Source organism: Choloepus didactylus, chromosome 13 (assembly GCF_015220235.1).
Source record: "Choloepus didactylus isolate mChoDid1 chromosome 13, mChoDid1.pri, whole genome shotgun sequence".
NCBI lineage: Eukaryota > Metazoa > Chordata > Mammalia > Pilosa > Megalonychidae > Choloepus > Choloepus didactylus.
Window position 1 is genome coordinate 9,279,787 of NC_051319.1, and position 26,206 is coordinate 9,305,992.

General features: G+C 39.3%; 1 protein-coding gene across 4 annotated transcripts in view; it reads left to right on the forward strand.

The window, feature by feature from the left end:
* ARHGEF28 (Rho guanine nucleotide exchange factor 28) overlaps positions 1-26,206 on the forward strand; it is a 305,822-nt gene that overhangs the window by 178,690 nt on the left and 100,926 nt on the right. For 3 of the 4 annotated variants that reach the window (XM_037801233.1, XM_037801232.1, XM_037801234.1), the window contains exon 10: positions 23,941-24,062. In XM_037801233.1, coding sequence (XP_037657161.1) covers positions 23,941-24,062 — 122 coding nt within the window. Of the gene's footprint in view, positions 1-2,232; positions 2,484-23,940; positions 24,063-26,206 lie in introns of those variants that run through there. The other variant, XM_037801235.1, reaches the window with a different exon arrangement.

Below are 26,206 nucleotides of genomic sequence, written 5' to 3' on the forward strand. Positions count from 1 at the left end.
GAAGACTCCATGCACCATATCACTTTTGTTCTCTTTGTATTTATTTAAAAATGTTTTCTTCTTCCCCATAGAACCAGGAACACATTATAAACATAATATCACCATCCCTATACCTTTAGTGCTATAAAAACCACCACCAATTTCAAGATGAGGACTTTAGTATTTCTTATTTCCTCAGATATTTTGCAAATGAGAGGATCCTTCAACAGTAGAGCTGGAAGAGAACAATACCTCATGATCCAATGCTTTCATTTCAGTTTGATTGTCCACACTGGTCCCCTTTCTTTAGTTACTCATATCTCAGAGGCAGCCAAAGATCCATGGATCTAGGCACTCCCCAAATATTGCCTGTAGCTTCAGGGTACAATCAGTTTTCCCAACCCATAAGTACTGCTCTTTTTTCAAATGTATGTGGATGTTGTTGTGATAAATGAAATACAAATATATGTAAACACTTTATAATAGTCCTTGAAGCTTTTTTCTCAAGGTCTATGTTTTTAATCAGTAGATACTAAAAATACTTCAATTGTCATGTAAAAGTTCTTCATACACAGGTGGAAACTGACTAGTGTAAATCGTTCATTTATTTATTAACTTAATAAATGGCTACAATATGTGACAGGCATTGTTCTAGGCCCTAAAACTGAGAATGAATAGAAACACCCATCCTAGAGTTTTGTGTATTTTCTTATGAAAGATCCACATGGACAAAAATGTTCTTACCTGATGTAAGGATTGAGAGTAATGTATCCTTACAGTTGCCCCCTGCTATTATGAAAGCTATGTTATTATTTCTCAAATAAGGCCACAAAGTAGAAAATATATTATTGTTTATTTTCACTGTCCTGCAATGTGCCTAACTGTGTTCTAGTTCTTTGATGTTCCAGTTGTATGTTATGTTTATGTATCAAACCATATCAAAAGACAGTAGTGATTTATGTAATTGTAATTTTGATTTGAATTCCACATTAAGTGTTTTCTCCCCTTTCTTCACTTCTATCTTCTCCTATCACCCTCACCTCTATCCATTCAGACATGATTAGCTATTAGAGAGCAGGCTATGCATCTGTTTTCTTATACTATATGGCACAATATTTCCAATAATTTGGGAAACAATGGAAGTAAAGAGATGGATGTTAATTAAGACTCATCTTGTCATGTTCCAAATCTGCACAGTTGAAAAGTCTCATATTGTTTCTACTCTTCTCTAGTTTATTTGGGCGTCAGGAGACCTGACAAAACAAAACACAATACTTCTTACTATCACTACTACAAAAAGAAATGCTTGAAAGAGATTCTCCTATGAGACATGGGATATACCCCACCCCCCACCCCCATCTTGGCTGTTATGCATCAGCTTACTTGGGCCATGTGTGTGCATGTATAGGGAGTAGGAAGTGTATGTTTGAGCAGTGACAAGATTTGTGGGGAGGTGATAATGGGGTAATGAGCATCTACAGAATGCAAATTACGGTAGAGTTGTTTAGGGAGACTGTGTAAGGACTAAAGGTTTGTGGTAAATAGGTCACTAGTGCTATTGAGGGAGACTGAAAGTTTAGATCACTATAAAGGTGCCAAAATCCTTATGATTGACGGCCAAACTTGGTGACAATTTAAGAAAAATACACCAATTGTACTAAACAGTAGTAGAATTTGCATGAATCTAATGAGATGAATACAATTCGGCATGCAAGTCAAAGCTTCCAGCTACCTTAGGATTAAAACGATAGGAGAGTGAGTGGATTGTTCAGTGAATTATCAGAGCTGTTTTGGCTCTGCCAAAGCTGCCAAAGGGAAGGAAGAATAGATCTCTCTGGAAAGAGCCCTACCCTGAATTAGATGGCCTTTATTTAAAGAAAGCCTGTGTATCAAGCTTTCTGGCTGTCCACACACATAAACCTCAACCTTTATCTAACATAGCACTGGGTGACTTTTCTGAGAAACGATATTCTAGCTCCAGAGCAAAACAAGCGCCTGCATTTGGAGGCTTTTCTTGAATCACTGGCAGCTCTCTTTCGGTTCCCAGTTACCTTTCTTCTTCATTTCCATTTCCAGCAACAAGAGGAGGGGAGTTAATGATTCATTTGTTCCCAGTGACCTTTTGAATAACTGGACTGCGATGTATCAGCGCGACTCTTAGCTCCCTCTCTCTCCCTCTTTTACTTCTCTACTTTGGCTTTAATATTTACAGCCTCCTTCACAGTCTACATGCCTGAACGCCTGAAGGAAGCAAAACATTTATTGCCTCTCCCTCCCCAGTGTTCGGGAGCTATTTCATCCAGCCTCATTCCTTCCTTTTACATCACACGGGGAGGGAGACTCGCCTTCTGGCTGGGGACGCCTGGAGTTCTTCCTGAGTCTCTGCTGTTTAATCTGTTGATTTCACCAAAACAAAAAGATGGATTCTGACTCAGACTCACCTTTTAACTACTCGTGGCCTTCCTTTCCCAAGATGAAGATTCGACGAAGGGCATCCAAACAAGGTAGATCGCAGTTATCTTTTATTTCCTCTAGAGACAAACCAGATATCTGCATTTTCTTAACTATATTTTTCTTGTTTCTTTACTAGGCTGTTTCTGATTGAAGTGCATGTTTATACATATCTTTATAAAACTCTCATTATGTGACTCCTTCACATATTTGCTTCTGAGGTGAACCTCCTCATTTTTCCTAGATTATTTTTGCTTTCAAACTACTGTCGTGTTGTATTATACATGCATTAATTTGCTTAAAAAACGAGAGTTTAGTGCAAGGTAAATATTTTGGATTCATGTAATCAGAGTTACCTTGGGGTTACCTTGACAATAAACAGCCCTGTTGATTTAAACATGCCCAGGGCTTGTGAGATCTGCAGAGAACTATGCATGTGTTTGATACTCAAGTTTCTGCTTCTTTTGTGTTTTGGTTTAAGTGTGTTTTAATTTTTAAAAAATGTTTTGCACTGAAAAAATTTGTTCCTTTTTGATTATATTATTTTGTTGATTTTATGATAGTATAAGGAAGGGATTAAAAAATAATTAACAAGAAAAACTGTGTATCTCCAGGCAGTACAGTCATATATTAAAAAGTTTAATAATAATAATTATCAAATATGCAAAATCCTTCACTGCCAAAGAAAAAAGAGCCAATTATCTGTAGTGTGTCTGATAATGAAGTGGATTTAAATGGATTATTCCCCTTTGCTTACGGCCCCCTCTTGCAGTACAGGCCTTGGAAACCAAGCGGTGGGTTGGGGTGCAGGGCGGGGTTGGGGGGCTGGGGGCCTCTGGTGCAGCTCAGGTGCCCCAGTACCATTGCTCTACCACCCGCAGCTGGACTCAGCAGGTGGTTGGTGCCTTCTGAGGTTTTAAAAACCGAGAAAGGAAGTACGTGACCCTTCCCATCTTTTATCTTGTGCAGGCAATTTTATTATGTTTTTAATTCAAGGAGAAAAGGTACATTTTTTTCCTGAATTTACAAGCAGAAGGGGCTTTTCTGAAATTGAGTTGTTGCAGCAGCACTGTCCTTTGGCAGAATATTTGTTCTATAGAGCAGAATTACTTACAGGGTCACTCTGGGTTTTTCCCAGAGGAGAATAGAACTCTAGAAGTTGTCAGCATTTCTGGTTACCATCAAGGATCTTTTTATATCCTTCTAAAAACAAAATAGAGGAGTTTGTTTGTTCTTTGACTGGGATCAAAACCAACCCCACAAATAAGGTGAGTTGATCATCTAGAAGTGGTAGAAAGCCTTGGCCTGAATAAATCTCCCACACTCTCAGCTACCATCCTTGAAATTCTGTAGTTGGGGATTTAAAAAATTTGCATTCAACATATTCTTTCCCTGCTATTCTGTTTTAAACTTTAATTCCTATATAGGGACAAAGGACCATGGTACATGCAACTTACTGATAAGTGGTTCAGGGATAAAAATATTTGACAGCACGAGCATGTGAAAGCAAGCTAGTACACAAATAGAAAATGTTGTCAAATGTTAGCAAGAGGTAAATCTGGGTAAAAGATATATTGGTGTCCTTTGTTCTACTTTTATTCCTTTAGCTTTTTAAGTTTGAAATTACTTTCAAATAAAAAGTTAAAAAAAATCATTTAAATTACCCCCAAGAGCAAAAATACTCTAAGTCACTAATACTGTAGAATGAATTATTATTGGTTCTGGTATATTGAGAACTTGAAGGCAGGTATCAGTTCTCTAAAACTACTAAATCTGTTTGCTAATTTCAACCCTATTAAATTTTGGACATATTCTGTTTTTTAAAAAAAATTTTGTATTTATACTATCTGACTGATCAGATGCCCATGTTGTGGGGAGGCTGGGCAGCCTAACAACCTGGAGAAATGAGGGATTAATGCTTAGGAGGCCAATGGAGAATCTTAGGGTCCAGTAGAGTTGTAGGGAATGCATTAATTATACTCTTGTTTTAAATCTGAAGTTGGATCATGGCCAGTTGAGTCATAACAAAAAGTCATAACATAGCTATGTATAAATTAATCTTGACTCAAGTGAAAGCAGGTACCTGGGATATGAAAATGATGAACTGTTTTCCACTAATAATCAGAAAACAAGTGTAAATAAGGTTGGCAGCAGGGGGGATTGTATGACCATGTTCCACTCTTCGTTTCTTCACTAAACATTGGCAGTGTAGTTGGGAAGAGTGAGTTTGGTCATGCTGTAATGTCAGTGGAGGGGGTCTCAGCACTGTAGGCCCTCAGAGCCAAAAGGGCCCTAAAAATGTCCTTGATTTACAAATGACTATGGGGCCCAAAGGGGTGGCATAATGGGGGATTATTCCTGCTTCCAACAAACATTTCTGAAGTGCTATGCACTGTCTTAGAGGGTGGGGCAAGGTGGTGACAGATAAGGCCCCTGCTTACAGGGATCCTAACATTGGAAATGGATCCCACATCTCTGTTTAATGGAAGAAGCATCAAGAAATATGATTTTTCAGCCTAATGGCCAATTTGTGGAAAAGTGTGGTCTCTTGGCTCTAGAGGACGATCTACATATTTTAGTCAACTAAAACTAAGTCAACTTTCAAACTAAGGTGGCTTGGGTTTCTTCCTCATTCTCTCCTTCCTTGTAATCATCACCAACACCTGCATCATCCAGTATCATCCTGTGAATGTTGGTTCCAACCACCCAGGAAATCATGGCAGAGGTTTTGAGGTCAAGGAACTCGTTAGGGCTTATTAGCAAACCTCTCCTGTATTTGGTCAGCATTATTCTGTTTTATTCTCTGCTATTCTCTGTCCTGACATTCTTTGTTAGTATCCCCTTACTGGGAAAACCAGATTAGCAGAAACCCACCATAAAATGTATCTAGTACTTTGTTATCCTCATGCGTTCAAAGGGAAAAGAAAATGTCTGATGCAGTGCTATTGGAAATGAATGCTATCTGGAGGGGAGTGTGATATAAGCCGAGGGGTAGGAATAGTTAAAACAAAGCTGCCTAAAGTGTATTCCTGGGGTTCTCAAAAGTTGTCCTTTTGCATTTCATGGGTAGAGCCCCCAGACAGGCTGTCCTGGGAGCCTAGTGGTTCGTGACTGGAGTGGGCTGGAATCCAGGACTGTTCTGCTTCAAGGACTCCAGGAATGCCTGGATTTTTATTTTGTTTGTTTTAGTAGATTTCAATTAAGAAATGTATTGTTTATTAAGCAAAGATAGAAAAAATACAGAATTAGGCCTTACTTAAGGTTCCCATAATCATCATTCAGTCTTTAAAAATGCATACTTTAGTATAAACATCAGGACCCAGGAAATGTTGAGCTCTTCTTTGTGTCTTTCATCCACTTTTGTGACTTCTCTCCAGCTCTTCCAACTCTTATCAAATGCCTCTCTAACTTGACTCTAATTCAGTGTCAAGAAGTGCTTGCCTGCCTTCCTTCCTCTCTTCCTACCTCCCTTCCTTTCTTTCTCTCTCTCTTCCTTCCATCCTTTTGTTCATTAGTTCACTTGTGCTAAATAAGTCTGCAGTTTCCAAAGGCGGCAATGCTTATCAGAAAGCTAGACAACCTTGGAGAGCTCAGATAGCACCAAATCTTCTTGTTGTTATAGTCAAAATAACTAATTTTATGTGGTACTTTGTTAATAGTAATAACTACTGTTTACTAAGCTATGGTAGGTGCTTTACATATATCATATCTGATTATCAACAAAATGACTCTGTAAGATAAATATTATCTCCATTTTGCAGGTGAGGAAACTTAAGGCTTAGAGAGTTTTAAAACTCAGAGGTATTTAAACTTAGAGCGTTTTATTCCCAAAGCCATACCAGGAAATGCAGCGAACGGTAGCCATGGTAGACTAAGGAAGGAGAATGAGCAAATGAAATAGTTGTATAAAATGTTCACGTGTATTATCTTATAAAAGATTTGTAAGTTAGATGTGGTTGTCTCCTTCATTTTTTTTTAGTTGGGACTTTGGGGTTCAAAAGAAGAAATGAGATGGCCAATGTCAGAGCCAATAAATGGAAGGGACAGGACCCTTGACCTCAGAGGTTTTGTTCTTCCCAGTATGTTTCACCACCTCTTAGTAGAAGTAAGGGATGCTGCACTTCAGGGAGTAGCTGCCTTGCATCTGAAAGGTGCCATCATGCCTCACCATCTTAGCTGCCCCCTCTCCTTTGCAAATGCTTTGACTAGGAGTAGAGGTGGCTGGGGAGACTCTGAAGGAGCAAAATGGTAGGGCTGTTTTAGGCCTCGATACGCGCATATGTACACACATATGATATGACACACATCTTAGGGTTGGGGTTGGGAACAGGTGAGCAGATGGCTGGAGCACTGGGTGGATGGCTGAGGAGAGGAAGAGGTGGGACAAACTGAGAAAAGGATGGGGTGGGAGTGCTTCCGGTACATCCTGAAAAGCTCACTGGTTCACCCCGGCCAGAGAGAGAGAGAGAGAGAGAACTTTAGAGAGATTGAGAATGCTGGGTATGGAGATGAGAATCCTGAGACCTCTCCTTTGGCCTTTTTCATGTTTTTGAGTCAGGCACCTAACCTGAAAAAGAATCTCTGAGGCAGGAAGTATTTAGAGGTGTGACAACATTTCAGAAGGTTTAATGGTAATTTTTAAAGGTGAGTTACTTTTATCTCATGGGCTAACTTACTCTCTTTCTCTTTCCCTTTCTCCCTTCCTTTTGTGAAATTTCATGAAGTACTCGCCACACGTGCACACGTGCATGTACATGTGTGTGTGCGTATGTGTATTCAGTCTCAAAATTTCCCCAAAGGATGTCTGAGTACAATAGGAGGAATGAGTCACTACATCTTTTTTATACATATAAAGAAAGAGAAACATTTTCCTAAAGGTGACATAACCTGCTAAGATTTCTTTGGCTCACAATGAATATAGTGTTTAATTTCATGCAAGGTAGTTTCAAGTCTAGATTCTGCCTAGAGGTCTACCTTTGTGTGCAGAGGAAAGGAGATCCATTGCAAGCACTTTGCCAAACAACATAGCTACATCCTCCTCACGGCTCCCTTTAGTTAAACAAGTATCTTGCCAAATTTTTGAAACCAGTTGTTTTTTTTCTTTAGTTTGGGCTGGCTCAAATTCTTGGGCAAGTTACCTTCTCCATTAATCTCAATAGGTGGAAGGGAGACAGTATTTATGTTTATTATCCCCATGGTTAGAGAATTCCTCCTACAATCCTCTTCTGCCAGGTTTTGGGAAAGGATGGGAAGGAACAATGGTTGTTTATCCAGTTACGTTAGTTACATAAGGTAGAAAGTTTTAAGTCCCATGGGAGAGGTCGGGGCAAATTACTGTGGAAGTTCAAGGCAAACAGATCAGTTCCAGCCAGGGGCATCATTTCAGTAGCCTTTGAGGAACTGGTGGATCTTGAACAGGCGGTGTGGTCACTCTAAGCAAATGCACAGAGTCAGACATACATGGAGTTTATCAAAGTGATGGACGATAGCCCGATCTTGTGGACTGTTGATTCATGGGATTATGAAAACAGAGTGGTGCCAAACACTAAAGTCCTTGGGAGCTACTGTGCCATATAATACTAGATAGTTTTGTCTGCCTAGCATCCCTTCTGCCCTTCTCTACACAGCATTCATGTTCTTTAGGACATGGCTCCGTGGTTGCTCTGGCCATGGGTCCCAGTGATGCCGCCACCTTCTCATGATGGCCTTGCCTTCCTGGGAGTGGTGGAATGGGCAGCCCACCCAGGATGGGCCAATCACAGCATCCCTCCTCCCTGGCCACTGTGATTGGCCCAGGGTCAGCACATGACCCACACTTATCCAATCAGATTTCTTCCTCAGGATTTTCCAAGTGGTATATGGAAAGACGTGTCTTCTCTCTTGGGTGGCAGTGCTGTAAGGGTCTGAGTGGAAACCAGAGCTGAAGGAAGACAGTCTGCAGTAGGAGGAAATATTACAAACATGCAAAGAGAAGCAGAGCCAATTAATCCAGTCCAACTAAGTTCCAGCCCCTGTTCTAGTCTCTGAGGTCCTTCTTGCTCCCAAGGTTTGGATGTTATAATTCTCTCCGTCTTGTGAGCTGCCTTCAGATACATGCCTCCAATAAAGTGAATCTCCTCTCCCCCCTATTTATTTATTTATTTAGAGTTCCATAGTATTTCTCCTGTTTCCCTTAGAAAACTCCAATTTAACCTTCAGACTCAGCTCAGGTTCTTTTGTTCTGGGAGGCCCTCCCTGGATTCCCTCAGAGTTCATTATTACGTCCCTTGCGCCACTCTGCCTTGTGTACTTTTTGTGCTAGTCCCTCTCATTCCTGTACTTCAGCTATTAGTTAACATCTATCACCCTAAGACCCAGAGTTCCTTGGTGGCTATGAGGCCTGACCTATTTTCACATCTTTAGTGCCCGATCACAGAAAGCAGCCAGTAAATACTGAAAATATATTGTGGCACACATTGACCAACACTAAACTCAGATAGTCTTTCCTTTTTTCTTTTTTCTATAATTGATCTGATCTTCCTCATGTACTCCTTCCCTCTAGGCAGTAGGGGAGGGGAGGGGAAAGGATATGTTTTAGTCTAATATAGAAAACTTGGCCTGATGCAGTATTGTAAACAATCGTTTTCTGTAAATGCTTAGTCTCCTTAAGTAAAATATTCAGTCTCGGATTTCTTAATCCTCCTCCTCTTCCTTGCCAAGATGGAATGGAATGTGATACCCTGGTGAGGGTGGGGAGGGGCATTTGGTGGTGGGGAGGGGGAGACAGAATCCTTGACTCCACCCAGGGCTTTCCAGGTCCTCCTGGTCGCTATTGTGGATTGGCTGGCGGCATGACTTTGTTAGTGGTGTTCTGGCATCTGTGACCCATGTCTGCAGCTGGAAGCATCTCCTTGGGGTTGGTCAGGACCTGGCGATTCTCCTTGACTGACATGGCCTTATCCAGGCTCTTATACTACCAAAACCTTGGATCTCTGTCCCTGACTGCTGACTCAGGTACTTCCCCCAGAGACATCTGCCAAAGGTTCCATTCCTTCACGATGGTGAGAGCCCCAGGACATGGGTGCTCTACTTGACCACTTCCTACCCCTCCCAGAGGCCTGTGCGGCCTTTGGGTTACCGTCCTCAGCACTTGGGCAGGCTGAACCTGGCCTGCCTTCCTATCCTCGCTCTAGCCCTGAGCGTGCTTGCTGGTGGTTGTCCTCTTTGTGGCGTAGGGTGGCTTGCAAAATTATCTCCTTCAGAGCCTCAAGAGGAAGCAGGAAAAGCCACCCACCCTCAGATCAGTCCTCAGTCTGTCTGTTCCCTATAGGGACTTGTCTCATGCCTTTAATCTCCCAATTTTTTTTTCTTTTTCTCTTTTTTACAATTCCTCTGGAATGAAAAGCGTGTGTTTTTGCTTTTTCCTCACCCTGTGGTCTGAGACCTCCCTTACCTGCTACCTCCTGGGCTCTTCCTCTAGCCTAGGTCATGATGAGATAAAGGAGAACTAAAGGAATTTAAAGAAGACTGAACATACACGCTTAACTCACATAGCAACTGTGAAGTTAATGACTTTTTAGCTTAATGGCTCTTGAAAAGTTATTTCACATTTTGAATGATTCTTTTTTCTTTTTGGGGAGTATAAGGACTTTTCTTTTTGGAATTCCCAAATATAATAAATAAATAAGTTGTAAGAAGTGATATTTTTGTTTTTGTTTTTGTGTTTTTTTACATTCATTTTTATTGAGATATATTCACATACCATGCAGTCATACAAAGCGTACATTCAGTTGTTTACAGTACCATTATATAGTTGTGTGTTCATCCCCAAAATTAATTTTTGAACATTTTCATTACCACACATACAAAAATAATAAGAATAAAAATTAAAGTGAAAAAGAACAATTAAAGTAAAAAAGAACACTGGGTGCTTTTTTTTTCTTTTGCCCCCATTTTTCTACTCATCCATCCATACACTGGACAAAGGGGAGTGTGGTCCATATGGCTTTCCCAATCACATTGTCACCCCTCATAAGCTACATTTTTATACAATCGTTTTCAAGATTCAAGGGTTCTGGGTTGTAGTTTGATAGTTTCAGGTATTTACTGCTAGCTATTCCAAATCATTAGAACCTAAACAGGGTTGTCTATATTGTGCATTAAGAGTGCCCACCAGACTGGTGGTTTGATGGGTTGAGCCCTCTACCACAGGATTTACCCTTGGGAAGACTGTTGCTACAAAGGAGAGGCTAGGCCTCCCTATAATTGTGCCTAAGAGCCTCCTCCCGAATGCCTCTTTGTTGCTCAGATGTGGCCCTCTCTCTCTAGCTAAGCCAACTTGAAAGGTGAAATCACTGCCCTCCCCCCTACATGGGATCAGACACCCAGGGGAGTGAATCTCCCTGGCAACGTGGAATATAACTCCCAGGGAGGAATGTAGACCCGGCATTGTGGGATGGAGAACATTTTCTTGACCAAAAGGGTGATGTGAAAGGAAATGAAATAAGCTTCAGTGGCAGAGAGATTCCAAAAGGAGCCGAGAGGTCACTCTGGTGGGCACTCTTACACACTCCCCTTTGTCTAGTTTGTAGATGGATGAGTAGAAAAATAGGGGAAGGAAACAAACAAACAAACAAACAGACAAAGGTACCCAGTGTTCTTTTTTACTTCAATTGCTCTTTTTCACTTTAATTATTATTCTTGTTATTTTTGTGTGTGTGCTAATGAAGGTGTCAGGGATTGATTTAGGTGATGAATGTACAACTATGTAATGGTATTGTGAACAATCGAATGTACGATTTGTTTTGTATGACTGCGTGGTATGTGAAGATATCTCAATAAAATGAAGATTTAAAAAAAAAAAAAAAAAAAAGAGTGCCCACCAGAGTGACTTCTCAGCTCTTTTTGGAATCTCTCCGCCACTGAAGCTTATTTCATTTCCTTTCACATCCCCCTTTTGCTCAAAGGAAGTGATATTTTGACATTATAATTTCAGGCAAAGAAACACCAATTTACTTGACAACAGATTTTAGTCAGAGTAAAATCTGGAAATTTAAATTACTCACCATCTTTAAATGGATCCCAAATGCATTGCTTCATGTATGTACATGTTGAAAGCAACAGAAATGAAGTGTCTTTACTGACTCTTTAGTTTCTTGTGTGAATGTGCTTTTTTTGTCTATAATTTTATTTTTAAGTGTACTTTGTTTATAAGATGATCATCAGCCCCCCCAAAATCCCAAACAATTGTCACAGAAAGAAGAAAAAAATAATGTCTACAATAAATAATTTGTTATATTACATTTTGAATTATTACTTATATAAACTTATTTTCATTGCTCAGTTGCTATTTTTCTTTGCTGTGGAAATTGTTTTAGTATCTTGGGTTGGGATGGGATGCATCACAATGTTTTCCAACTGACTTAATGGAAATTCATTCTTCATTTAGCTTTTCACTGAGTGGCCGGATTTTCGGGAATGAATTAAGTTTGTTAACTGAGGGATGGTTTCATGCCTTTCAGGGCTAATATACTGTATAAAAGAAATCAGGAAAGTCAGCTTTGAGTCTCATAACTGATTTGCCCTTGATGTTCTCTCCTTCCTTGGAGAGCTGAGCCTCCTAGATGAACTGTGAGATGGAAAGGCTGCAGAGGAATAAGACATGCTACCTGAGCCCGCTGTACTTGAAGCCATCATTTGCTTTCAAAAGGGCCCTGCTCTCTGATGATAAGCCAAATAAACATTGTGGGAGGTAGGACTGAACCAGTGCTTGTGGATATGGATCTGGGATAAACAAATGATTTTTTGTTTCCATAGAGGTCATGGGGAAGCTGAGTGTCTTTTTATTGGATTAGGAATGGATACCTGCAGTTCCTTGGGGATTCCTTCTAATTCCAGGTCCCTAACAATGGAAAGTCCTGGCTATAAATTGTCATGAATCCCACATCCAGCTTTCATTCATGCCTACCTACCCAGCAGTGCCCCAGAGTTAGGATAATGGAACAGGATTCAGGAATTAAGTAGAGTTCTTTAACCAGAAGAAACCGAAAACAATTTGGAGCAGTACTTAGCTTTCATCTTTCATTCATTCAGTTGTTCAAGATGTTCTTGTTGAGGACGTACAAAAAAAGTGAAAGAATTTACACTTTATTGCAGAATTCTCTATTTTGCTAGAATAATTCCTATAGTAGAACTCAAATTTTTTTAGGGTATTTAGGGGACAAAATTACATGTTGCTTTACAGACACTAGAAAATTGGGGCTCATCATGCCTTTTGAAGTGGACAAAACCATTTTTGTATCCCAGTGTCTTTCTATAAAATTATACTGTATTTGAGTTATTCATGGGGTTCCTTGTGATGATGACATGTAAGGAAGGGTATCTTTCTCAACAGTTTATATTTTTCTCTCGAGTCCCCTGCAGCAGTCTCTTCACAGTTCTGCCACTTTGAGATCTTTCAGTTCTATCCTGGTTTTTGTATAATGTGTTAGTTTTTCCCCCTAAGTTTATCAGTTTTTCCTTTGTGTAGACTAATTTGCTTTAGGCCTTAGGGAGCTGCATAAAAAGGAAAGGAATTGTTGATTAAATCTAATCACACCAAAGTCCATACACCACACATGCCTGAATATCTACTTGATAGCTTGGGGGAAGCAAGGGCAGAAAAAGTTATTTACATATTTGAGAGGATTTTTCAAAGTAAATATATGTACTCTTGGAGATGACTTTGTGCTGCTATACTTAGGAATGAGAACTTGGAAAGATTTGGGGAAAAAGTGTTCTCAGAGGACTATATTTTCTTTTCCCCTTTTTTTCTCCCCACCTCTCCACACCCCTCTGTGCCTTCAGTGTATTACGAGGGAAAAGGCTTGTTTTCTCTTCAATAATTTTGATAATTAGGTCTTGCAAAACAGCAGAATAGGACTTTTAAGGTCTGATTTTAGAGAACCATGTAGCTTGTTAGTTAGAAGGGCTTTTAAAATGTCCTGTTCTCAGGAAGAGGGCTCGGGAAACAGCTCTCAAACCAGAACTTCTGGAATCTATTTACTTCTGTTCCCAGCAGTTATTATTGTTAATAGGACTAGTCTGAGTGGTCTGATCTCATCCCAGGGCTCATTTTTCTTTTTATGGGATCCCAGAAAGGTGGGATAAGTTTTGAGGGTCAATTGGGCATTTAAGTCAATGTTAGAGATTCCCTGGCTTGTTGCATGAAAGTTCCCTGGGTTCTCCCAGGTACATCTTGGTGTGGACTAAAATCTACTGAGTCACTTTAGCTCATAGGAGGCCCACAGGAAATTCCTGGGTGGAGGATAATTTTGGAATTTGGATGGATCCTCTCTGTAACCTCAGCTCCAACTCAGTAAGGCCAAGAGATTTTTTCCAGGCCAAGACTAATACCAGGAAAATCCTAAGAGAACCTTAGAAAAGGAATGAGCAAGGACTTAAGTGGCAGTATACATCTGAAAATGTTTACTTCTTCCTGTGAGGGTGGTTTTTTTCTTTCTTCCGGATCATACTAGGATCATTAGTGTAAAGGGCTTTCTGCAAATTTCAGAAATTGGCAAATTTCCCCTTGCAGGAGAATCGGGGAGATAGCACAAAGTGGTGGAAAAGGATGGGCTTTGGTCTCTGTCAGCACTTGTGTTTCATTCTGGTTCCATCACTTAGTAACCTGGGCAGGTTCAACTCTCCCTGGGCCTCAGCTTTCTTGTCCACAAAATGAATATGATAATGCCTTATGTGGTTATGGTGAGTAAGCTTGGCAGATAGTTAAAACAAATGCTGTGTACTATTGGGTAAAACCTTTCCACTGAATATATTTACATATATATTAATCTGATGTGGTCGATTTACTGATACTCTACTATTTTGTATGAGATCCTGCAATGTTTCTTTTATTCAAACAGGTGGTCAATTTAAAAAATGTGACTCACTTTTTGTCTTACTTTAGATATAAAAATGGTCATTGTTAGAAATCTAGGCATTACAAATGGTAAAAAGTAGAAAATGAAAACTGCCTGTGAACCATCTAGAGATAGCAGTTAACATCTTAGTTTATCTTTCCTGTCTTTTTTCTTGAGAATGCTGCTTCTGTTGTTAAACAAAATGAAATCATGTATTTTCTGTTTTATGAATTAGTGTTTTCAGCAAGTCTCACACTGTCATATCCTGGTAGCAAATCTTGTGGGGCATGTAACAGTCCCAGCAAGTGGGCAAACACACCTGGGCCGAGGTCACACTGTAGCACATTAATTAAACCTCTTAATGGGAAGATACCAGACATTGCTCAAATACCATTTTATTTGGTTCAAAATAGAATACGCAGTAACCCCAATTATTAAATAAAGTAACTTTGAATGACCTATAAAGTGCCTACCTAGAACTGCCATTTACTAGTGATGTGACCTTGGGAAGTTATTTAAACAGCACTTCACTTTCCCCATCTGTAAAATGGAAATAATAAATAGTACGGTCTCAAGGGGTTGTTTTGGAGGTCAAATAAGTTAATATATGTAAATCATCTAGGAAGTTTCTGGTTTGTAATAAGCACCATGTCTGTGTTAGCTATAATAGTATTACCCAGGTATAATCACCTGTTACATAACAGGGTGTTTAGTAAATGGTGACTCCTGTTTTCTTATTTTGTTTCAGCTCGCCCCTTTTAGTGTGTTGGGGATTTTTTTGCTTCTGATCATCTCCTTCTTTCCGGTACCGTTACCTTGCAACTCTGACTGATACTCTCATTAGTAAAAGAATAAACTACCTGATATTTTGAATAAATGGGTTAAACACCAGAAGGCATGTTGGCTGATGTCCCACAGGAAGTGCCATGGCATCTGTGTTGTTCTGCACAAAGGAAGAATCTGTTTTTAGCTCAGTCTCCAATCAGGAAGTACTTGTCCTGTGAGGAGGAGCAAAATAAAACCCTCTTATCTGTGGAGTGTGGCAGACAATGCGGGACAAAACACAGAGGTAATAGGAAGAGGTCAGAGAGGAAGAAAGCCTCATGGCTGTGCAGAGACAGGTTAGGGGACCTCCTCGAGAAGAGTCAATAGCACTGTGCTTTGAGGGTGTCTTTAAGAGTCAGAGCTGGAGGCTGAATGATGAATGAATGAGAGGAAGAAGAAAGTGACACTCCTCTTACAACCTGGAGTAGAGCAGGATGAACTGGGCAGCAAACAGGGAGAACTCTAGAATCAGAGAAAACTTTGCCAGATGAGAAGAGAATGTTCTCTTAGCTGTACCTGGTATAAGGTTTCTATTATTTTCTTAATGAAGAGAAGCTAGAAGTTATTCATTCATTCATGTTGTAGGTCATGGTGAAGTTTGGCTTTTACCCAGAATGAGATGGGAAGCCATTGGAGAATTTTGCAGAGAGGCATAACTTGATTTGATTCCTCTTGTAAGAAGGATTGCTGTATCCACATTGTGAAGAGTAGGCTGTGGAAGGGCAAGAGTGGAAGCAGGGAGAACAGGTAGGAGACTGTTGCAAAAACTGAAGCAGGAGACTGTGGTGACTTGCTTGGGGTGGCAGTGGAGGTGACCAAAAAAGGTCTGATTCCAGTTCTATTAGGTGGTGAAAGAAAGAAAACAGTCGAGGGTGATTCTGAGGGAAGATAAGAGTTGCCATTTACTGAAAGGAGCCTCTTTAGGAGGAAAAATCAAGAATTCTCCTCTGGACTTGTTTTTGAAATGGCTACTGGACAATTACGTGGCGATGTCAAGGAGGTAGTGATGAAGTTCAGAGGAGAACTTAGGGCTTGTGATAAAAGTTTGGGCGTCATCATCATACAATGGTATGTGACACCAAGCCAATGGATGACCCAAGGAATAAATGAGCGCAGAGAGAGAAGAGAAGCCTGAGAATTGATCTTGGGACACTACAGCCTGTAAAAGTCTGGAAGATGAGGAGGAACCAGTCATGTGGGTGGAGAAGGAAAGGCTGGTGAGATGGGAGGAGAACCAAGAGAGAGTGGTGGAGTGGGGGGCAAGAGGAGGAAGGGAGGGAGCAACTGTATTAAATGCTGCTGCAGGTCATATAAGGGGAATTGACCACTAAATACTATAATAAATAGGAAGGTCACTGGTGACCATGCTGGGAAATCTTTCTGTGGAGTGCTGGTAATTGAACTCTAAAGTGAATCTTACACATTTTGTGGTGGTTAGTCATTCTCAATAAATCCATTTGCCATGTCCATGAAGTTCTAGGTTTAAAACAAAACACGGTGAATGAATGAAATCTACCTAGCCATTGTTGGAGATAACCTGGACGAGGAGATAACCTGGCTTTTGCACATGAGAGTTTGGCACCCAGAGTGGGCCAAACCAGGTCAGCAGAAGGTTTGCAGGGAAGGCCTTGGCTGGGTTTGTTTATGTCTGGGTGTGGGTCTTTTGCATAAAGAGTCAAGTAGGCCACACATTCCTTTAACTACAGGCCCTTAGTTTCTTGAAGGAGAATTGGATTTCATTAGAAATCAGGTTGCCGAGGCCCTAACCTGGTCTGTGCTATTGACTGTTTCTTGCTAGTTTTGAAGGAGTTGTAAATGTCAGAAAAAAGGGAGGCATCTGCTGCCTTCTTTCCCTCTCCCTCTTACTAGTACCAGTTCCCCCTCTTCCAGTGGGCAAAATATATTTACTTTCAGTCGTCTCCTCTGTCACCTAAATAGAGCACCTAGTATAGCTAGTGAGGTGCTGATGAAAATTTCTGTTTCTGGGTGTCTGTGTGGAGTCACACAGATCATGTTACAGAGCAAAGAGAATAATGGGAGAGGGGAGAGCTGGGATCTTCTGGAAGCTACTGTTTATCCTCTAGGCACTCTGCAGTGAGAAACTGGCAAGAGTCCACTTGGTCATGTTAGAACATCTTATTTTCTGAAATCTTGTTTGTTCTTGAGAAGTGCTGTCTCTGATCCTCTGGTTTTATTCTCTGTTAGACCTGTAGTGAAAACCCTTCCCATTTCATGAGAGCTCATCCTGGAATCATTGGAAGCAAATCTTATGGGCAGTTGGACGGCTTTTCTTTTCTCTTCCCACTTGATATTTTTGGGATTACTGTGTTCAGAATGGATTTTTCAAAATTTCTTAACATGAGCTAAGTCTTCAGTAAAGGAGTTAGGACACTGTAAATCCTCTTTGTGTAGCAAATGGAATGTTTTGCTTATTCCAGTTGTCTTGGTTTTTTTTTTTTTAAATTCAGTTTTATTGAGATATATTTACATACCATACTATCATCCATGGTGTACAATCTACTGTTCACAGAACCATCTTATAGTTGGGCATTCATCACACCAATCTATTTTTGAACATTTTCCTTACACCAGAAAGAATCAGAATCAGAATAAAAAATAAAAATAAAAAGAATACCCAAATCACCCCCCTCCCCATCCCACCCTATTTTTCATTTAGGTTTTGTCCCCATTTTTCTACTCATCCATCCATACACTGGATAAAGGGAGTACGATCCGCAGGGTTTTCACAATCACCCTGTCACCCTTTGTAAGCTACATTGTTATACAATCATCTTCAAGAGTCAAGGCTACTGGGTGGAGTTTGGTAGTTTCAGGTATTTACTTCTAACTATTCCAATATATTAAAACCTGAAAAATGTTATCTATATAGTGCGTAAGAATGTCCACTAGAGTGACCTCTCGACTCCATTTGAAATTTCTCAGCCACTGAAGCTTTATTTCCTTTCATTTTGCATCCCCCTTTTGGTCAAGAAGATGTTCTCAATCCCACAATGCCGGGTCCAGATTCATCCCCGGGAGTCATATTCAGCATTGCCAGGGAGATTTACACCCCTGGCAGTCAGGTCCCACGTAGCGGGGAGGGCAACGAGATCACCTGCCAAGGTGGCTTAGTTAGAGAGAGAGGGCCACATCTGAGCAACATAGAGGCACTCAGGGGGAGACTCTTAGGCACAATTATAAGCAGCTTTAGCTTCTCCTTGCAACAACAAGCTTCATAGGGGCAAGCCCCAAGACAGAGGGCTCAGCACATCAAGCCATCAGTTTGGGTTGATTTTAAATTTGTAAAGTTATACCCAAGGTTGAAATAATTTTTTAAATATCAAAACTACATAGAATTATCAAAACTAGACAATGTCATTTACTTGTATATAGTGTTTACTGTGTATCAGATTCTTTTCTAAGCACTTAAAATATTAACTCATTTAACTCTCACAACAATCTTATGAAATAGATGTATTGTTATCCCTATTTTACATTTCATGAAACGGTGACACAGAGAGGTTAAGTCACATGACCAAGGTCACACAGCTGATAGATAGTGGAGTGGAGAGTTGAATTCAGGCACCAGGGTGTGTGCTGTTAACCACTGCATGCACTGTTCTTTGCTAATTTAAAAGTTGTATCCATTTGGATAGTAGTTTAGCTTTTATAATGTCTCTGAAAAATAGGTTTGCTAAATAGTAAAACAAAACTTTTTACTAAGAAAAACTGTTTACCTGACAGCATTAATTTAAGACAAAACTGGTATTCTTATTACAAATTATTTCTGTTATGCTCATTGAAAAGGGAACTGAAGGACTTTTTTGGCACTAATTTGTTCACTTAATTTTCTACTAAAATAGTTAAATGTGGAAAAAATAAAATCATATTTCTCTAAAAGAAGTGTCCTTTTAGATGAAACAGTTGTAGCTTTTTATTTGCACTGAAACACAGAGAGCAATTAGCCACTTTAATATGTATAGCTGACATTTATTTGAAACTACTTTTGAAGACTGACTTATTTTCTTTCCACAGTAAATCTTATTCTGCAGTAACTGGTGTTGAAGTTAATAAAGGAGTGGAGGTCCCGGTAGACTGTGTCATCTTCGTTTTTCAGTCTGTGTTCACTTCTAGATCCAATAATCTGGAGGTGTCCTTTGGAAAGTGAAGGTGACAGGTGCTCCAGAGAGTTACACTGAAAAGGATGTTTATGTCAATTTTATCAAGAGATAGTGGCAGTGAGCAATCCAGCTAAATCAGACAGGTTATGGGTGATGGAACTAGAGTGGAGACAAAGAGATTTTCCATCTTCACTGCTGTAGGATGCTTTTATTCAGCTGGTTCTCCCCCAACAAGACGGGAGTGATGCTCAGGGTGACAGGATGATGACACAGTCCAGGCCAGTTTTCTAAAGTGCAGGATCAGCACCTTTGGACACAGTAGGTCTTGGAGATGGTGTACTTGGTGACATCAAATCACATAGTAAGGCAGTTTTTCACTTTCAGATGTTCTTTTGACCTTTCTGCTGATTCAAGGAGAAAGTTCTAGTGTGGTACTAGCATGTCTTCAGCACATTGCTAATCCTTCAGATCTCCCTTTTTGAAAAAAGAGAGAAAGGCTTTGCAGGGTCCCAGTTTTGATAGACAACTGTACTTAGAACTTAATTTCATTGTTTTAGGACATATAATTTCCATTTACTTTTAACGGGTAATACTGGTTTGCAGTTACAGTAGAGATAAGGTATTTCTTTGAAAGTAATTCTATTTAAGGAAAAAAAAATGAGTCAACCTGAAGACAAGCACTAGAGAATATAGTCATACAGGTGATATGTAGATATGGCAAAGTTGTGAATTTGGTAGAGGAATGACAAAAGGTTGGGGAATAATGGGCTAATGTCTGATATGGTTAATTTTGTAAAGGTCCACAATCTATTCTTTGAAAGGGCCAGATTTGTTTTGGAATTCAGAATTTTTAGATCTCTTTGGCATTGTACTAGTTAGGGTTCTCTAGGGAAACAGAATCAATGAAAGATATCTATGAATATAAGATTTATAGAAGTGTCTCACATAACTGTGGGTACGCACGAGTCCTAATTCCGTAGGGCATGCAGCAAACTAGCAACTCCAATGAAGATGTTCGATGAACTCCTCAGGAAACGAACTGCCAACTTTGATGAACGTGTTTGATGAACTCCTCAGGAAATGAACTGGCAACTTCAACGAACTCCTCAGGAAATGCTTCACTGGGCAGCCCAGGAAGAAGTAAAGGTCCTCTGTCTGTCTCGCTTTAAAGTCTTCAGCTGATTGATTGAATTAAATCCAGCCAACTGCATTCTCTCGTTGTGGAAGACATGCCCTTTGTTGGCGTCATCAGTCACAGCTGCAGCCAATTGACTGATAATTTAATAAACCAGCCTGTTGGTTTATTAACCAGCCACAAATGTCCTCACAGCAACAGTTAGGCCAGTGCTTGCTTGACCAGACAACTGGGTACCATCACCTGCCAAGTTGACACATGAACCTAACCACCACAGGCATGGTGCTTATACCAGATATTATATGACACCCACAGGAGGCCCCAGGGCAGTGTATGAATATTCCCACCAAGTGGGATAAATAAAGGTCATACGTGGCCTCATGTAGGTCCGTGTCAGGTTTTGCCACCAAATAGCTTTTTGGCAAACTTACAAAAAAATTTTTGATTTTTAGAGCTTTCTAGAATTCAGAACAGCAGAAAAGAGATTATGGACCTGTCTTTGGAAATAAATTACATCATTTTCTAAAACACTGATCAAATTACTCATGCAGAGAACAAATTAGACCTCAACTTGGTCAAAGAAAGTAGAATGCCATCTTTTAACTTCTTTTACTGCTGTGAATATGATCTCTTTATAATTTCTAACCTGTTATATAAGGCCAGGTAGATTTTGTTTGGGCAAGAAAAGTTGAATCCAAGTGACTTTATCTGTGTCATCAAAAACAGAAATAGTTGCTGATCCTTCTCGTCTCCAAGTGAGTTTTGAACACAGAGATGATTTTGGGTAGTTCAGAGCAAGGCATTTGGGTGACTGGGCAATACATCCGTTCGAGCTGCACAATTTAGGGAAATATTTCATTTGGTTCTAGGTTTTTAAAATGAAATCCACCAATTGTTTTCTGTTGTCTCATGGATATCTATTAGTACTTAGGTCAGTCTACTTATCAATGAAGTCTTCATTTGGCAGCATTGGGGAGGTGGTTAAGAAGCAGCATGAACAGCTTCCCAAGTGTGATGGCAGAAATGCCAGGTGTTTTACAGTCTGTGAACTTGTGACACAGCAGAGCAGCTAAGCTGGATTAATTGCACGTCAGGCGGCTATGTTGAGTTATTTATGATTGTTTTGAAAACATTCTGTAAAATGACAAATGAGCAACTATTTTCTTACTTCAGAACACATTGAAAGTATTTTGTTAGGTGGTGATTTATAACCATTGGAACATGTTTTTCTTTTGTGTAATTAGGATGAAAATGTATGGCAATTGATCACCAAGATTATACTTGCCAAGCATTCCTGGGCTTTGTATGTTGTACTGCTAGTTATTTAAACAAATTGATAAAAGAATATATTTAGATAGAAGAAAATAATGTTTTACTTTTACATGGTATGTTCCCTTCAGAAGCTTAATAACATCTCACTTCAGTGTTCTGTAGGGAAGAGACAGATTTAGATGCAGAATCTGAAGCATAGCCAGTTGGCTCCCACAATGCATTCATCTTTGTAACTGTTACAATATGTCATCCAGGGCTTTCTCTGAAAGAGAATTTTTTTGCTCATAGTATATCAGCTCAACAGTTGTTAATCTTTTTTCATTTACTGATTCATGTCCCTGGGTTTACCTGAATTTTATGCTGTGACATGACAGGCTGGGGGCTGTGTGCCATTTCTGATGCAGCAGAGGAAAGACTAACCCTTTTGCACCTAGTCAAGAAAACTTACTGGAATGTAAGTGGGATAACATTTGCTATGGATATAACTTTGAATCCACCCTATTAAAATCATTTGCAGATCGAGGGATTGAAAATGCCTACTTGACCAAAAGGGGGAAAAAGAAAAGTAACAAGCTGAGATCACAGTGGCTGAGAAATCCCAAATAGATTCGAGAGGCTATCCTGGAGGTTTCTGTTATGTAAGCTCCAGCGAGACATCCCAAGTGGCCACAGTACGCCATGACCTTAACAAAAGTAGTCCCCAAATACCTAGTTCCCTACTTGAGATTCTATAAAAGATACGGTCACTAAGTTTTCTCTCTCAGAAATTTAAATCCACCAGAGTGTTCCTATGCCAGACAAGTCTTAAAACCTAGAGGCACCAGCCTCTTTAAGAACAACAATCAGGTGCAGCCCCCTTCCCCATACTGTCAACAGCCCCTTTCAATATGAACAAGTTAGTGTGCTCACTGCCTAGACACCCCTGAAGATGGAGAAAGAGATTAAGTGAGAGGAAGGGGAAGCAACAAACAAGATAAGATTTAACGAAGTTTTATGAATACTGGAACTTTATTTAAATATATATATTTTTAGATGCTGGGGTATTAGAATAGCTGGAAGGAGGTAAATGAATGGTGAAACTGTAACTTATAACGTCCTTTGAAATTTGCTCTATAGCTACTCATTGAATTGTGCTTTGAAAGTCTTCACCTTTCTGTATATGCCCTATATTGCATAATAAGGAAAGAGCTGAAACTGTGGAACTGTAACCCGTAACAATTTTTGAAATTACCTATATAACTGCTTGTTGAGTTGTACATCGAAAGTTAACACCTTTCTGTATGTATGTTATATTTTACAATAATGGAAATAGCTGAAGTTGTGGAACTGTGACCCATGACATTCTTTGAAATTTGCTCTCTACTTGTTAAATTGTACTTTGAAAGTTATCACTGTTATGTATATATGTTAAAGTTCACAATAAAAAGTGCAAAAAATTACTACTTATTAATAATAGTAAATATAATAATACTAGCAACAATATTTATTGAGCACTTAACAGCACTTTCTAAATATTAAGTGCTTTCTGTGTATGAACTCATTTAATTCTCATTACCATACTATGAGGAAAGCATAATAATTATCTGCTTTTACACATGAGGAAACTCTGTGATGGTACAGAGAGGTTAAGTAATTTACCCAAAGTTTCAGGAAATGAAGCATTCTGGCTTCACCATGTTTTATTACCTTCAGTTGGTATGTTCCCTTACCAATACAGTAATATCTCAATTCTCTGGGACTCAGCTTTGAGCAACCACATCTATTTGACACAAAGCTGAGAACATGAAAGCAGGCAAAAGAAAATTGATAATCATATAGAAGCAAAACATTCTCTGTGTTTAACATTATGCATATTCAGCAGCCGGTACAAAGCCAGAACTTTAAGGTTTTGTACTAACTTGGGTCTTTTAGCAAAGGGAGAAATGAAACTGAAACAATGTGAGGATCACAATACAATCACCAGTGCTTCCAAGTTATTCATAAATGAAATTAAGTTTAGCTTAATTTGAGGAAATTGAAGGCAAAATGTGATTTAGTTTACAAAACTCTCAAATGATGGGAAAATAGTGCTCAAAAGGGCAAATAATTATCTATTTAGAATTATTTAGAATTGTTCTATATGAAGGTTGTAGATGTGGAAGAGAAAGTACTTGAATGTATATCTCAAAATGTGAAGACTGCAAAATACAATCTTAAAAAAATGCAATTATGACTTTTTCTTATGGCTTGACTAAGAAAGTAATGCTTTTGCTTTGTGTGATATTTGTTTCTCCCTCAGACCACTCTTACGATGTGCTCAAAAAATCCAAGCATCCCCCAACATCCCTTGCTGGCGGCCGGCTTTCTGACATGCTGAACGGTGAAGATGAAGTCTATGCTAACTGCATGGTGATAGATCAGGTAAGGCCTTGACTGACATCATAAGGGGGATCTGTTCTCTTTCCAAGACCCGAGTATGTGGGAAACTTCAGCACTGGAAATTTCAACCTAATTGCAGCCCGGGTGCTGCTGTGGAGTCTCATCTTACAAGTGTTACACTTAGGTCATTACTTCAGAACACAATACATCTTACCCCACCAGGAAGCGCCATGAGGGAGGTGTCTTGAGACATTGCCAAATTGGACTTCACTCTTCAATGGGGCCCAATAGGAAAAGACAACTGGGATATCAATTTCTTCTATATAGCTTTTCAAAAACAGCATGTATAGGACCTGATTAAGCAAAATTTGTATTTAAATCCAGCAAACTGTACTGAGCAAGTTCCTGGTACCAGCCCCATACAATGCTGTCATATAAATTATGCATTTAATCCTCACAACACATCTATTAATGTGTATGCAGGTTATAGAGCTTTAATATTAAAATGGAATGGTGCCAGGCTATAAGAAAGCTGGAACCTTTTAGAATTCTCCACCCATTCTCTGATAGAGATTTGTGAGTTACATCTCATAAAGGCAGAATGGTTTGAATGTGCAGGCATCTGCTTATAGATTTATCATTTGTTCCTTTCACTAGCTCAGTGATCCTCAAACTTTGGTATTTGTGCAAATTAAAATGTAGTTATACATCTTAAAATCTCTGTACACCCTAATTTTGGGGAGATTTAAGGGATTTTGACAGCATACAATTTTTTCTTTAGCTACTGACTTTAAAACCTAATCCCCATGTAAAATGTACCATATATAGCATCATGGGCAATAGATGTGTTGTCCTTTTCCTTGTTAGTGTGCATATATTATACAATATTACTTATACATTTTTGTTGTGGTATAAACTTTTTTTCTGTCCAGTATATCTGTTTCAGTCCTTTTGTTGAAGGTCTCTGCTTTTTCCTTTTGTTTTACAAGACACTGTTACATTAAATGTATAGAACAAATGATATAGGTTGGAATGGTATTCAAAATAGCAGGGAAACCAATAAATCAGATTGGATGTCAGTTGTAAATAACTGATATAACTGTTCTTGTATAATCCAGCTGCATGTTAGCACTAGTTATAGAAATCTATGGTGGGAAAAAAGCTACCTAGTAACTCTAGTGTTAAATATTTGTTTAGAGTTCTTTTTGTTTTTTTTTTAGCTGAAGGGTATACAGTTCAAACACTTGGTTCAAAAGTTACATGGTCTGGTTCTCTCTGCCCCCCACCCCCCGGGCTTCTTCACTGTGGTTATGGTATTCATGGAAATATAGTTTGGGTTATTTGTGTCTGCTTGTATTTCATCTTAGGGTTTTTCTGCCCTTCCTTGAGGATTTTGTTTATTTTCCTTTTTAGAGTGTGTGAAACCTTAATAGGGTTCCAAAAAGCTGTACTGTATAAACAGGTATATTGGAAGAAGTGTCACTTCCCTCCATTCCTTCGCTCCTTTCCACCCCATTCCTATCTGCCCCACATAAGTAAATAAATAGGAATTTTGTCTTTCCTCTGTTTCTTTCCGTGTGAGGGGTTGCACATGTATTTTTTTTATTTCCCCTTCCTTCTGACACATAAAGGTAGCATACTATGGATACTCTTTCCACTTTGTCTTTTTTACTTAATATACCCAGCAAATGACTTTACATCAGATCATAAGATCTTCCTCATTCTTTCTTACAAGTGGGTAGCACTCTATTGTATAGACATGCTATAGTTTGTTCAGTCACTCTCTGCATGGACATTTCACAATTTCAAAAAATGTATTAATAGATGTGTATCTTCAGGGTAGATTTCTAAAAGTGAGATTTCTGGGTCAAAAGATAAACACTAATGTAGTCTTTTTAGATTTCCTTCATTAAGGGTTGTACCAATCTGCATTCCTACCAGCAGTGTACTAGAGTTCTCATTTCCCCACAGCTCTATCAACAGAGTGTTGTTATATTTTAAATTTTGCTAATCTGATAGGTGAGAAACAGTATCTCAGTGTGGTTGTAAGTGGCATTTCTCTTACTGAAGTGAGGTTGAACATCTTTTCATATGCTAAAGGGCTATATATATATATATATGAATTTTATTTGATTTTGTCAATTTTTTTCTACTGAGTTTTTGGCCTTCTCATCCCCTCAAATTTA